At 34.4% G+C, this 16229-nt stretch overlaps 1 protein-coding gene across 4 annotated transcripts in view; it reads right to left on the bottom strand.

The window, feature by feature from the left end:
* The window catches only part of LOC118198872 (NFX1-type zinc finger-containing protein 1-like), a 67359-nt gene that overhangs the window by 13069 nt on the left and 38061 nt on the right, over nt 1-16229 (bottom strand). For 2 of the 4 annotated variants that reach the window (XM_085823717.1, XM_085823716.1), the window contains exon 3: nt 8444-14779. The exons of the other annotated variants lie outside the window; for them this stretch is intronic. In XM_085823717.1, the coding sequence (XP_085679843.1) occupies nt 10151-14746 (4596 nt within the window). In that variant the 5' untranslated portion in view covers nt 14747-14779 and the 3' untranslated portion in view covers nt 8444-10150. Of the gene's footprint in view, nt 1-8443; nt 14780-16229 lie in introns of those variants that run through there. 4 annotated transcript variants of the gene reach the window in all.

Here is a 16229-nt window from a genome sequence, read left to right as displayed (position 1 = left end):
GTTTTTTTGGGGGGGGGATTCCTTGAAAATCTAAACAAAACTGTACTTGGAATACTGTATGCTTCTGTTACAAGATTTAATGAAACATTTTGCTGTCATGATTAGAAAAAAATACCCTCATCCTGTTGATAACGCCAAATATTTGAGATTGAAAATAAAATTCGACTTATGTCTTTGATGAAAATAAAGTTAAAAAGTAAAAAACTTGGAATTGTAGAAATTGATGATTTAAGTCTTGCAGAAAACTTTATAGAACACAAAAAAAAAAATGATAACGAAATGTCTTTAAATATATTTATATCTGATGAAGACATAGCAGCAGCTGAAAGTTATTTGCCTGTGTCCGTACATTTAGCAGGATACTGTGTTAGGAGTGTTCTTAAAAAATTACAATGCTCATTTTGTGAAGACTACCTTTCTTTAAAAGAGAATTAGCATTTGATGAAAGTTTCAGTTTTTTCAAAATGTTAGACCGTGGTAAACTCTTTTATCCGTCAAAGTATGTAGTAAATGTTGTTTTCTATAATTATATCATAATTCAAAAACTGTGTTCAGATTTCGAAAAAGAATTTTGGATAGTTTAAGATCAACAGAAAGCAGCATTTAATGTAACATCAGAATATCTAATGAAGGAACAGTTTTTAGAAAAACAAGATTGTTGTGAAAATGGGCATATGTTTGAAAAAGCTCTAAAAATGATAATTTGATCATCAACAAATGCAATGCTCAATAACTATTGTAAGAAAAGAAATGATTTATTGCAACAACAGTCCGTTAAAGAAAAGATGACAAAAATTCAAGATAACGAGCCACTAACAAAAAAAAAAAAAAAAAAGAAAACTTTACACATTAGCGCAATGATAAATTTTGGAAGAGCTATAAAATATATGGTGTTTCAAATAGATGCAACAGAATAAATACTTAAAAAGATAAAATATACTGGGGGGATGAAGTGCTTGTGCAAGGGACGTCTGGTATCCTATACTGTCATTGCACTTTCCCTGATATGATATAGGCTCTACCACGTGCACTTCGGTAACGAGATGTGGGAACCTCGGCTAACTACCTTGCAAACTTAAAATGTAATTTATAATTCTGTAGTGTGTCCGTTTCAAAAAGTTATCAAAACTCGCACATAGTTACAGGCACAACTTTCAATCTAGAGAGCCCAAAAATTAATTATTATTTTCATAAATTTTAATGTGGATATATCAAGATTTTGCTAAAGAGTAATTCAGATAATAGTAAGAATTCATATCTTAATCAAAATATTATTTAATAAAGACAGCCGACAAAACTAAAGTAATTTTCTGTGAAAGTTTAAAATAGATTTTTGGTTTTGATTCTATTCTATAAGAATATTGCTCACTGTAAGTTTAATAATTATTCTTATGAACAGGATTTTTTCAGTAACACCATTTAAAAATAATGCTGGCATTAAAAATTATCATAAAAAATTACATTTTAAATTATTTATACCAATAAATAAATGATGAACTATGCCTTTTTTAATATTTAGTTTATTGTAAAAGACCTTTTTTACACTAGATTTTGTTTTTAAAAAATAAATGTAATAACCGAAAATGCTCGTTCTTTTATCTTATCGCCATACTGACAAAATTATGTACTACTTAGAAAAGGCTGTAAAGAAAAATCGGGTTCTTTTAAAATGCTCTTTTTATTCATAATTTTCATTTTTATCTATAAATGAAAAATAATGTGCAGTATTTTCAGTTCGAAAGCATAACATTTTTGCATTATAGTGTTTAAGTGTTGAAAAGTTTATCCAAACTATAGAAAGTAAAATGGGATTGAAATAAATAATTATTGATCACCCAGATGAAAATTTTTATCAAGCGTTAAGAAAAATAAGCTCAGATACCTGAAGTCTTCAAGCATGATATTTAATTAAATGCTAAGATAGTATCACTTATTTAATAATTTCCTGTTTACTTTACATCGGAATAACATAAAATTAGCTTTTACTAATAAATAAACGCGTTGTGGAATCGCTAGCTTTCAGTGGAGAAGAAAGGTTTCTTCGCACTCCATACGGTGACGTCACGAGAGAGCTGGACGGCCTTGTTTCTCGAAGGCCACGATAAAACCCCCTGGGAGTTTCCAGACACAAGGAACTAATTATGTTTCTCTTCGCAGATAACAAAACGAGTGAAATCTTTGTGTAAGAGATCTTCATGTGATTTTGAGGTGACAGGACGCATCTTTTACGTTCTAAACCACGCCAGTAGTTTCCGTAGAACAATAGTTTTTTTTATGCTGTAACTACAGTAAAAAAGACACTTTTTTGCATCCAATCTGCGTTAGCGAATATTGTATGATTTAGGGCTGTAATGATCAGTTATTTTTATGTTTTAATCAAGAAATCTAGTTTAGTTTATCAAATAAATAATTTAAAAGACAACCTGTCTTTCTTTCACCCGACACGGGTATACTGACGTTACAGCTATAATAAATGGTGGCAGCGGTGGGATGAGAAAATCCATGCAGAAATTACAGACCGTCAGGCTCTAAAAATTCATCTCAAGATTGTGGGACAGTCATTGTCCGGATATCAACAGTGTTTTGCAGATATTACAGACCGTCAGGTTCTGAAGTGCAGCACGAAAAGTTACGAACATCAGTTCGAAAAAGTGATTACAGCTCTCCGAAGCGACGAGATAAGAAAATCCGTGCAGAGATTGCAGACCATCCGAGTCTGAAATTCATCTCAAGTTTGTAGGACAGCCATTGTCCGAACATCATCAAGTGTTTGCAGATAGTACAGACCGCCAGGCTCTGAAGTGCAGCACAAATTTACGAACATCCGTTCGAAAAGTGATTTACAGCTCTTCGAAGTGGGGAATAGAAGGAACGACAGTCTCCTAAAATAAGCTCATCTTTAAGCGCGGTGATAAAGGTGTTACTTGTGCGATCATCTTTGTGTTCGAGAAATTTACCGCAGTGAGCATGTGGGACAATCATTGTCCGAAGATCATCAGATCATTGTGATGTGTAGAGTATTGAAAAAGTGATATGTGGGTGATCACCCTTGTGATCGAGAAAATTTAGATCATCAGATCTTGTGTGTGTGCGTTATAGGTGCCTGGATCATCAGTGTCCATAAAATCTTAAATTGTAAGAAACGAAGTCTCCAATCCAGACGGGTAAGTACCTTGGATTTTTATATTGAGGCAGTAAAGTAATTTATTTCTGTAAATCAGTATGTAAGTTCACATAACTGTTTTAAGTCAACTTGTTCCTGTAGAGCTTAAAGAAATGTGCTTTTCAGGTTTTATGTTACAATAAGAAAGTATAAAATTTAGAATTTAAACCTGTGTTAATAGGTTTTTTTTAATATCTGAAATGTTAATGTGTTGTGCTTAAATTAAACTTATATATTGGATTGTGTAAAGGAGTAGAATTACTGTAACTTGAAGGTTTTAATGTTAGGTGGCATTTTGACATATCATTTCTAAGACGTTTTGAATGTTATAAATATTAGCATTTCAGTTAAGGTGTGTCAAACTTTTATTTGTGTAAGAACTGAGAATTTTTTTTTTCTATTGAAGGAGTAAAAGGGGGATGATAAAACCCCCAGTATCTTTCCTTTTAACTGTTGTCATATTAATGTTAATTACTAGCATATGGATAGGTATTGTGTAATTTACTGTATTTATGAATGCATATTTTAACATATCCCAAATTTTGAGGAAAGTATATTGTATTATCATAAGCAAGTGTGTTTTACGCAACTGAATTTAAAGCTTTTCAGAGGATAATATTATTTGTAGTTTCATACGTCCTCAAGTAGACAATTTTTGTTTTTATTTTTGAATGCATAATGTGCATATTATAGTGTAAACTGTCTTGTTTTGTCTAACATCTGTAAAATAGGTTATGAAAAAAATTATAAATTTTAATTTTTACTCTCTCCTGTGAAAATGATATCTGTTTAAATCAATTGTATGTATCTGTAGTGTGAGGGAGCTAAAATTGTTAGGATCATAATTTTGGTTATATCATGGCATTCTTAGCAAAAGTTAGGAAAGAGGATCTTAAATCCTTGGCTGAAGAGTTAGGGGAAAAAGTTAGCCCTGAACTTAGGATATTGGATTTAAGGCAGCTGATTATGGGAAAATAATCCTATGAGGAGGAATAGTGAAAGGCCTGTTAGAAAATATCACGTCAACGAGGCTTGAGAGAGAAAAAAAGGAGCAGGAGAGAATTAGGAAGGAAGAAGAAGAGAGGCAGGATAGAATTAGAAGAGAAGAAATGGAATTTGAATTATCCAAGTTACGTTTACTAGCCGCTAACGGAAATGACTCTGGAAATGGTGGGAATGAAGAAAATGGACTAAAAAATAACTGATACGATCTAAAAAAAAATTATGTCAAAATTTGATCCTGAAGAGAACGATATCAGTTTGTATCTAGCCATGTTTGAGCACCAAGCAAAGCGTGCGAATCTCCACCAATCAGAATGGGTTTCGGTTTTATTGACAATTTTGCCAACTGACATAGTTCAGCTGATTATGCGAGAACCAGAACAGCAGGCTTATGATTACGCTTATGTAAAAGGGATACTGCTTAAAAGGTTCAAACTTAGTCCAGAAAAATTTCGCATCAAATTCGTGCAATCTCAGAAACACCCCCAAACCACTTGGAGAGATTTTGCCTTTGAATTAAGGAATTATTTTGAAGAATGGATTGCAGGTTTGGAAGTTACGGGTTTTGAACTTTTAAAGGATCTCATGATAACGGACCAAATAAAGCGTCGTGTAAATGCCGAAGTGCAGCAACATTTTATTGACAAATGGTCGAAGATAACGACTCCAGGGAAATTAGCGGAAATGCTAGAAGAATATGAAAATGTGCGTGAACCCCGGAAGAAGATCTCTCCTGTTCATAGTTCGGAGTCACAAAGGGGAAATACAAATAATTTACATTTGAGGGATCCGCAAAGGTATCATCAGTCCGGAGGGAAAACGAGATATGCACCCGAGAAAAAAGAAACTTTCAGAAATCAGAAAGAACGCCAATTTGATGTTCGTAAACCCCTTAAGTGTTATTCCTGCGGTTCCACCGAACACTTAAGGCCTCACTGCCCGAAAGTTCAAAAAGATTCCAAATTGCCAGCTGTAGTAACTAGGGTACAGGAAACTGAAGAAGATTTTTTAGCCCCGTACACAACAATGGCTAAGGTGAATGGATTCGATTTACCTGTATTACGGGATTCGGGAGCATCTATAGATGTAATTTGCAACAAATACATCACTCCTTCGATGCTGACGGGCGAAACGGTTTGGGTCAAACATCCGTTTGATGCGGCCCCAATTTGTTTACCCTTAGCACACGTCAAATTAGAAGGGGAGTTTGGTCAAGTGACGACAAAGGCAGCGGTCATTTGAAACGACTTAGATCAAGGCCGATATCTCCTGGGGAATAGGATGGCTACAAAATTACAAGCAGACCAACTGGATAGAATTTTCTTCCGAGTAAACGCGGTGAAGACCCAGGCTCAGAAACTCCGCCAAGCAAAGAACGAAATCAGCGAAAGTTTTCGGCAAGAGTCGGAAGCCAAACCCCTGGGCGAAGAGGAAGTCCCAACAAAGGGAATGGAGGAGACCAATTTCTCCCTGCCTGAAACAGAGGTGAACGACCTGACACTGCTCACTATAGACAAAACGCAGTTGTCGGATCTACAGAAGAAAAGTACGGATTTAAAACCACTTTTCGACCTGGCTGCATCAGACGATCAAAATAACTCTACGAAAAACGTTTACAAATTAAAAGATGGACTGTTATATAAATGTTAGGAAGACCGGATAGGAAATGTGAGGGAATTACTGGTTGTTCCCGAAACTTGTTGGACAAAAGTGCTACGTTTATGCCATGAGCAGGTCTCAGGACATCTGGGCGTAATCAAGTCGAAAGACCATCTCGCAAGGTATTTTTTTTGGCCGAAATGTTCCCAAGACATGGAAAACTATATTCGAACTTGTGACCCTTGTCAAAGGGTGGGGAAGACTAACGACTGAAAAAAAGCACCTCTAAAATTAGTACCCGTGATATAAGAAGTATTCTCAAAGATAAACATAGATACATGTGGTCCTTTGCCCACCACGCCTAGGGGAAAGAAATATATCTTGACCACACTCTGTTTATCTTCCAAATATCCGGAAGCAATTCCTATAGAAGACATCACTTCCCTTTCGATAGTGGATGCTTTGATGCAACTTTTCAGCCGGATGGGGTTTCCTAAAGAAGTCCAGTGCGATCAAGGGACGTCTTTTATGAGTAACTTAACAACGGAATTTTTTGAACGTTTTGGAATTAAAGTCAGCCATAGTTTGGTCCACCACCCCCAGTCCAATCTGATAGAAAGATTTCATCGCACCATAAAAAGAATTCTGCGAGTTTTATGTTTAGAGGCTGGTTCGGATTGGGAGCAAATTTTACCCTCGGCCCTTCTGACCTTAAGAACAGTGACACATGAAAGCACAGGGTTCACTCCTGCGGAATTAGTCCACGGAAAACATTTGCGAACTCCAGACGAACATTGGACAAATAATCAAGAGGAAGAACAACCGGTGATTGAGTACATTTTTAAACTTATAAATCGCCTGAAGAAATGCCAAGAGTTGGCAGTTGAGAAAATGCAAGACCAGCAACTCAAAAGGAAGAAATGGTACGATAAAAATTCCATAAAAAGAGAATTTAAAGAAGGTGATCTAGTCTTAATTTTGGCTACTTCCAAAGCAAACAAACTTTCGGCTCATTGGACGGGACCGGGGAAAATTGAAAGTAAAATGTTGGAAACCAACTACATTGTGGCTTTACCGGGGAAGAAAGAGAAATCCCAAATTTATCATATCAATATGTTGAAACCCTACTATCAAAGACCTGAGGCAATTAATTATTTGTCATGTAGCAGAAATGGTTCTGACCAAATTGATACGGAAATAGATTTTCCCTATATAGACACTGATCCAAATGTTTACGATTATTCTGAAGTCATTAAAAATAGTAAATTGGAAGAATTGTTAGAACCCTTGCAAAGAGACCAATTACAAAAATTATTGAATAAATTTTCGGGGAGCTTTTCTAATGCACCGGGCATGACAGACCTCGTAGAACACGACATTGAAGTTATCAGTGATAAGCCAGTAAGATCCAAGCCGTATCGTACGTCACATCGACAAAATGAAATTTTAAAAAGAGAAATTCAGCGAATGCTTGACCTAAAAATTATCGAGGTGGGAGAATCTGATTACACTTCGCCGATGATTCTCGTGGAAGCCCCAAATAAAGATCCCTGTCCTTGCGTGGATTACTGACGCTTAAACGAAGTTACCCGAACCCAGTATTATCCTTTACCCAACATAGAAGAACGGGTGGAGGAAGTTGCTTCAGCAAAATATATCTCGGTTATAGACTTAGCTAAGCAATATTGGCAGATACCATTGAGCCCTAATGCACAAAGATATGCTGCCTTCGTGACAAGTTTCGGCACTTACAGACCCTTACGGTTAAGTTTTGGCTTAAAAAGTGCTCCATATTTCTTTTCCAAAATGATGCAAAGAATTTGCAGTTCCGTACCTCGACGATGTAGCGATTTTTTCAAAGACCTGGGAAAGCCATCTTAAGCATCTGGAAATAGTACTAAAACGTATAAATAAAGCAAAACTTACCATCAAACCTTCGAAGTGTCGTTTTGAGCAAAAACATGTCCTTTACTTGGGCCATATTGTAGTCCAAGGTTAACGGAAACCGTCGGATGTAAAAACTAAGGCTATAAAAGATTTCCCCACTCCCAAAACTAAAACGGATATAAGAGCATTTTTAGGTTTAGCAGGCTACTATGGCCGTTATATTCCAATGTATTCAGCAATCGCAGCTCCGCTGACGGATCTTTTAAAAGGGAAAACTGTAAAGGGTGATATTCTGTGGAATGCAGACTGTGAGAGGTCGTTCACCGATCTGAAAGAAAAACTAACAAATCACCCAGTTTTGTATGCACCTGATTTTAGTCTTCCTTTTATTCTCCAGACCGATGCATCGGATCAAGGAATGGGTGTTGTCCTAGCCCAACTCTCTAACAAGGAAGAGGAGCATCCGATTATTTTTCTCAGCAAGAAGTTTTCAGAGGTAGAGAAAAATATTGCACTACCGAAAAGGAATGTGCCAGCATTGTTTACGGTATCAAGAAACTTCACTATTATCTAGACGGACAAGACTTTACTGTGCAAATGGATCATAACCCGCTCACTTAGTTATGGACTAATGCCAGTAATAACCCTCGCTTAATGCATTGGGCGCTAGCTCTTCAGCCATATAATTTCTCAATTGTTCACCGTTCAGGGAAACTCAATAAGAATGCTGATGCTGCGTTAAGCCGGAGGGCTTGAGAACCCATTCTCTATATTTCCGTTATAGTCATAAACTTGTGTTTTTTTTTTTTTTTTTTTTTTGTATAATTTTTTTTTCCATTTAAATCCGTTTTTTTGTTAGAAACTATACGTTGTTATTGTATATGAATAATTAAGTTATTTCTTAGTATTGTGTGTTTATATTTTTTTTTTACTGGCCTCAATATAGTTCTTGTTATATTATCCTTGGTACTTAGCCCAGTGTTGCTGTAAAATGTATTAATGCTAATAACTGCAAAATAGTGTACTTTGAAAGCTTGCTGTGGTAGCTACTGGGAATTGGAGTTCTGAACCCCCCCCCCCCCCCCCCCGGGGAGAAAAAGGGTTGTGACGATACAGCTACTAGCACCCCCGCGGGCACAGGTGCTGAATTATAACTTCCTGTTTGTTCGCGGACGAAATGGACGATACCTGCAGATAAAACCCCCTGAGAGTTTCCGGACACAAGGAACTAATTATGTTTCTCTTCGCAGATAACAAAACGAGTGAAATCTTTGTGTAAGAGATCTTCATGTGATTTTGAGGTGACAGGACGCATCTTTTACGTTCTAAACCACGGCAGTGGTTTGCGTAGAACAATAGTTTTTTTATGCTGTAACTACAGTAAAAAGGACGCTTTTTTGCGTCCAATCTGTGTTAGCGGATATTGTATGATTTAGGGCTGTAATGATCAGTTATTTTTATGTTTTAATCAAGAAATCTATTTTAGTTTATCAAATAAATAATTTAAAAGACAACCTGTCTTTCTTTCACCCGACACGACTGTTAGGAGGTGTTTTGTTCAATACAAATTTTTTCCAAAAGGGAGAGATTTCAGTCAAAGAATGTTACAGAATTTGCAGTGTTCAAAGATCAGTAGCAGACATAAATACTTGCACATAGTGAATTTATAAATTTATTTGCACAAATTAAAAGTGATGAATATTTCTAAACAAATGAATATTTTATGTGATTATTAGATTATAATCCTAAAATTATATATGTACTTTAGTATACTAAACCACATATGAATGTTATTAATGCATTTTTAGCATTTAAAAACTTACTAAAAATGCACAACAAAATTATAAATTACATTACACACTGGTAAATTATAAAGTAATATTAGTAAATGTCATTAAAGGAGAAATTACGAAATTTTAGTTATTCTAATTTACTTTTTAACTAAGAAGGCAAAAATCCCAAATTTTGCGATTAGACATCCTTGATCAATTTTCATTGCACAAAAATCATGTCAAACTCTTTATGCTTTATTTGTTAATAATAAATATGAAATGTTTCTAATTACAATTATATGGACAAGGGAACTATTTTAGAATTTTTACAAAACTTAATTTTTTTAATTTAAAAATGCTAAAACATGAATATTTGCATCACTTAAAAACATGTTTGTAGTCAGAAGTACTATATGTCTACAACCAGTGTTTGAGGAAATAAAGGCTGCATAAAGGACTTATGGACACGATGTGTGTATCAATCAAAGGAAAATAATTTATAATTTAAAAATTTCCGTATTGCTTCTAAGGTAAAAATCATGGACTAAAATTCATAAAAGCCATCAAATTCATTACAATAGACTTCCTTGTAAATGGAACTAAATTACTAAAATTTAACAAGCCTTAAATCTGCATAGGTTGAAGTAAAATACCACATGGCAATATTATGTATTTAATTAAAAATCAATGTTATTTAAATTGTAAAAACATATAATCAATTTTTTTTTTATGTACAACTGCCCTTTTTTGGACATACAATCATTTTCAGTGATTTGACAGCTTCTTCAAGCTCACACAGCTGCTGAAAACTTGCATTAGTTAAATGGTTAGAAGTCCATAAAAGCAAAGTTTCAAAACGATTTACCAAATATTCATCTAAAATTTCATCAAGCTTTTGGCTAACTAAGAGAAGATCTCTCAAGCACACGATACAATTTTTTAAAATTAATAATGATGCAGAAGATGGACGATCTCTTTCCAAGATTTCTGAAATTTTTCTATGTACATCAAAAAACATGAAAGGAATGGAACAATATGTACCAAACATTGAATTGAAATGGTAATATACATCACTTAATTCAGCGGCAGTATCACAGTTTTGTAAAACAAATTGTTTAGCTTTTAGTAACTCAGTTTTGTATCTCCTGCTCTTAGAAAGAGGTACACTACAAAGAGGACAATTTGGCCAATCAAAAGATAATAAACATATTTCAATGTGTTCATTCAACTTATTGACTTCAATTATATGGTCACAGTCTTCCAGTAAAACATAATTATTGCCAACTACAAATTCAAAATCATTGCATTCCTGACAAATACATGGATCTCCACAAAAACCAATGCACTTATGCCTACATGGTAAGATTTCATGACAAGCTATAACACATGGATCAACTGTACATTTCTCAAAGCACTTACTAGTACATTTTATATGTTCACATCTTCTCATACAATTTTCCTTACATTTTACACATGGTCGAATACACTTATTAATGCAATGTGTATCATGAGGGCAAGACAAATAACATTTTTTCTCGCATGGTGGACAAGGACTTCCACAGTAACCTTCACAGTTATGTCCACAAGGCAACTTCAATTCACATTTTTCAATGCAATATGCATGGATTCCAATATCAAAACACCAGCGGCAAAAGCCTACACAAGGGTGCCCACAATTCAGTAATGTATCACATGATTTAGTACAGAATGAGAGAAGTTCATCCTCTACCATGTTTAAATTGCATGGTACATAAACAGTATGGCCACAAGGACTTATTTTAGGCTGAAGTTCATTACAAACAAAATGAGCTATATTGCTTCTATTAAAGCAAGGGACATCTTTTACATGCCCGCAGGAAAGTTTTATAGATACTAATTTTTGGCATTTGTGGTCTGATACATCTACATAACAGGGTAAAGTGTCTACATGGGAGCATGGTAAGCATCGTTGGACTTCTTCCTCACATATCAGACTATCAATACTTCTTGAATAGTGACCACATGGTAGTTCAACAGCACGTTTCTTAACACGTTTACATGGCTGGTAACATAATCTGGGACAAATGCGTGATTCATCTATAAATTTTGAACAAGGCATTTGACAAAAATATCTAAGGTGATCACTGTCATCCAAATGGCAACTACGATTACATTTATGACCACAAGGAAGTTCAAAATCACATTTTTCACTACATCCAGATTTTAAAAATTCTTCTATAGCATCAGCAGTTTTTACTTGTGTCACAGTTTTATGCTGATCACACTGCAATGGTAATTTTTCTCCTATCATATTCTTCGCTTCCAGTTTTGTTACTATTGAATTCCATAGTTCACTTTTCCTTGAAAATAATTTAAAATTTCCAATACAAAACATACCTTTCTTAGCACGAGACAAAGCAACACAGACTCGGTTTTTTTCTTTCAGAAATCCTATAAATCCTGAATTGCTTCTCACAAAAGATATCAAAATTATATCGTTTTCTTCCCCTTGATAATTATCAACAGTTGTGGGACATATATCAAGATTCACTTTATTTAGGTATTGTTGAATAAGGACTACTTGAGCAGCATATGTAGCAAGAATTGTAATTTGGTCAGTAGGATATGACAGAGCACAAAAATATTGCGCCAAACTAACAATCACACGAGCCTCAAATTCATTGGATGCACTAACAGAGGAAGAGTTTATATTTTCTGGTTCAGAATGCTGTAAGAAAAAGAGACTACTTTTAACGCCCTTTATCTCCTCATATTTATAAACATTTTCAGCACTTCTTAATTCATCATATATATCCGGCACAAGTAGTTCTGCAATACAGGGTTTCATACGATGCTGAGTTACCAGCGTTGCTGATGGAGCAGAATTGCGAAAAAGCCTTTCAAACATTGATATTTTAAGATTATGTTTTTCAGAAAGCTCATGATTGGCTGGAATTGGTCGTAACTGTTTATGATCTCCAATGAGAATAAGGTGCTGAATGGATGGTACTAGTGAAGCAATGATATGAGACTCCAGTACTTCAGCAGCTTCTTCAACAATCATAATTGTAGGCGCTGCAAACCTTAATAATTCTTTATATTTTGAAGCACCAGTTGTAGTAACTCCAATTATATCAACAGCCTTTAATAGTTCTAGCTTAGCCCCATTTAAAGTTCGATCTTGGCACTCATGAAATTTTATTCGGTAATAATCAGTTGCACGCATAATATTTTTTTTGCATAGTTTCATGCAGTCTTCCCTCCAATTATAAAATAATATATATCTGGTATTAAGGTTCAAGGACCATAGAGCTGTATGCATTTCACCCACAGAATTTTTCAAATCACTCCTGCTACTTGATATCTTGCGAAAATATTTCTCACATTCTTCATATCGATTACCAAAGCATTTGATAGCTAACCACTCGCATATATTTGTACTTAGCTGTTTACTATGAGTTCCAGAACCACTAATCAGTTCCTGTTTGTGACGTAAGCTAATTATTTTGTTTAAAGCACTGTCATCCAAATATTTTTGTTGACAAAGATCTAGCAAAGTTAAACTGTCATTTATTTCCTCACATATACATTCAAGCTCTTTTAATTTGGGATCAAATTCACCAATAACACGGTATTTTAGTAAAGCAGGTGCAAAGGATCTCATTATACATGCAGATCTGTCTAAAACTGAATGAGGTAATTTTGAAGATTTAGTATTTTGAAGGCACATATTAATAGCCATTATCATATTATCCATCAAATAAGATTCAAGTACTTTACTTTTACTTTGGCTGCCAAGTCTTACTACTTTGTTTGTATACAATAAAATACGTTCCAGAAATTGATCAAGAGCGTGATTTGTAAGACAGCTAATGATTATAGGAGATCTTTGAACATTATTTAACAAATAGTTCACAATTTTCACACCAATGAAAGTTTTGCCTGTACCAGGAGGACCCTGAATTATAGCAACTTTTTTTGTGAGAGCTATTCTTACAGCTTCGCACTGCTGATCATCTAACTGCAATTCTTCTGCTGTTGGCCATGCACTTTTATCATGAGGATCAAATATCTTACAGGAATGAGAATCATGGTCTAAAACATCTCCTGGGCATTTCTCATGTAAACAATACTGCATATTACTCAAATACTCGGGTTCAGCTTCTTCATAATTCAGATAAACTATTATATCAGCTAATGGAAAGCTATTTTCTGTAAACTCTCTTATTGCTGAAAGTACATGACGGTAACATTCAAAGTAGGCAGAAGTTTCAATCATCAGGTATTGGTGTTTTGGATTCAGTTTATCCAACATAAGATCATCTTCCAGTAAGACAGTTAATATACAGTTTTCACTTGTTCCTTCGCTAGATTTCACTTTCTTTACACTAGCAAAAATTACTGAATGAAATGAATCAGCAGTAAGACACACCAAACTCCCAGGCAACAAATTTTTTTTCCAATCTATTTTCTTTGTAGTGAATATTTGGAGCTTATACTGAATACCTTTCACTGTATATTCTGGTGGGTATACTACATTAACTCCTTGATATAAATTACATCCAGTTTTGAATACTGAACCTTGATCTGAATTCACACATAAATTTATACAATCTCTAAATGTTCGAAGCATATCTTCACGCATCAAGCGATAATGCACACTCAAATAATGGGTAACACTTTTGTAAGGAGCATCAATAATATTAATAGGCAAATTCACAATTTCACAATTAACAATATCATTATCTTTCGGAACTACCGATAATTTACGGAAATTCTCCACTCTGTCCTCCTCATCATCTGATGTACCAATAGGTTCATCATATTTATCCACTAAGGCTTTCAAACCTTGAAACTGTTCCAATGCAACTTCTATGTTTCTAACTTTCAGTTCTTTGAGTCGATTGATGAAATTCTGCACAGTAAGAAAAGTAACTCCAATTTCAGCCACAGCAAAATGTTTAAGTATGTTTTTTAAAACACATATATAATTGGCAATGAACATCACAATATTTATGTCTTGTTTTTGAATCAAGCACTTTCCTATCACTGATGGTAGGTCATCATATAGGAATTTGTTACAATCCTTCAACATTCTAAGAAGCTTTCGCAAAGAGCCCAAATGCTTCTTCTCGGAACAAGCATGGCTTAAGATTTCAAGAATAATTTCTACATCTTTCAAACATACTTCACCATTGACAGACACATATTTATGTGTCTTTAAATAATGTTCAAAACCAAAACGAGTATCATTCAGCTTAGTAAGCAATTCACTGCTTCTCTTGTCAATTAACAAAACCAAGTCATCTGTTGATAAATTGTGAACAAATTCTTTTTTCGACATTATAATCTGTTTTTAAAGGGTAGAGCGAATCACCTGAAAAAAAAAAAAAGTTCTGCTTAGAAATATTGCACAAACAATTACGATTTGAACAAAAAGAAGAGTAAAATGAAAATAAGTTACAGGTTACTATGGAAATTTTACGAGACATTCACTAACACCAGCTGGCAAGAAACAAGCAAAACTACACAGAAAATTAACTATATCATACCTGCCAACCTCTAAAGATAAAAATTCAGAAGAACACCAAAAATTAATATCATGCTTTGATATTAAAAAAATAACAATTTATACAAATAGAAAAAAGAAAATTGTACTTACATTAGTAAATCTCAATTAAGTAGTAACTAAAAAATTTATTAGGAAACATAAAACAAGAACTTAATGTTACACAAAAAAAAAAATTATTGCAATGAACTTAGAGTGCATTTTTTGGCTTTAGCCAAAAATTCTTTGGAAAATTCCTTATCATAACAATTAGTTTCCTCATTACATTTAGCAATTAAAATGTTTTCTAGAGTTTTTGGTGAAATTGAAGAACGAAACATAGTTTTGTTTTTCTTCACAACACTGAAGACTCTCTCGCACTCAGCATTACAGTGTGGAATTACGAGAATAGCACATAAAACTCTTGCTAGTCTATCATATTTTGGTGTTCCATCAGCTCTTTTTATTCTTTTTAAGGTACCAACGAGGACATCAAGTCTATCTTCTCCAGAACTGGCAAAGTCTTCAAACTGTGTAAACAATAACTCTGCCAAAATGACATCGGCATCCGAATTCGTAGCCGAATTTGAGAAAGCACTTCCGCAGAGAACCCGGTAAATGTAAACATTGCCAACTTTGGCGATAATAGTTCAACCTGGGAACCCAGCGGATTTATCCTATTCGCTTGTTCGAAGTTTGCAACCATTCCTCTTGCGTTCACTTTGTTGCATTATCCTGTCGTTGTTCGCATTTGCAGATTTATATTATTCTTCTCTTATTTATTAGAAATATTTTCGTAGAATAGATGCCGGTTTTCGGTTCCGGATGAAAGGAAGGAAATACGGCGGGAGGGGTAAATGCTAATTTGTAACACGGCTGTTTACGTTGTGTTCTTAATTATTAACAGCTGTAAGCATGCAGAACTATGAGGTTTTTAACTCCTAAAATAATTTGTTTTCGTAGGCCGCAAAAATATGCATATGCATTTTAAGTAATTAAGTAATGCTTTTATTTTTATTATTGGTTTATTGTCATCTAAAATTACGAGAATAAATCAATTTTTATGGCGTAAAATTTTAACAAGATTATCTTGTTAATGCTTAATAACCTTTCAGAGGATGGCAGGTGTGACATAAATAGATGATTAAATTGAAATAAAAAATATGATTGATTATCTAAGATGACAGAATAGTTTGATGCATCACCATGGTCATCAGAATTAACAAACCACTGCTGGTGTAAGGAATATATTGTTTTCCGTGTTAACTGGAATTTAAGA

Source organism: Stegodyphus dumicola, chromosome 9 (assembly GCF_044657685.1).
Source record: "Stegodyphus dumicola isolate Sdum_Otavi_A_Nest chromosome 9, ASM4465768v1".
NCBI classification, from domain to species: domain Eukaryota; kingdom Metazoa; phylum Arthropoda; class Arachnida; order Araneae; family Eresidae; genus Stegodyphus; species Stegodyphus dumicola.
The sequence above is the reverse complement of the archived record's forward strand: the minus strand, read 5'-3'. Positions and strand labels throughout refer to the sequence as shown.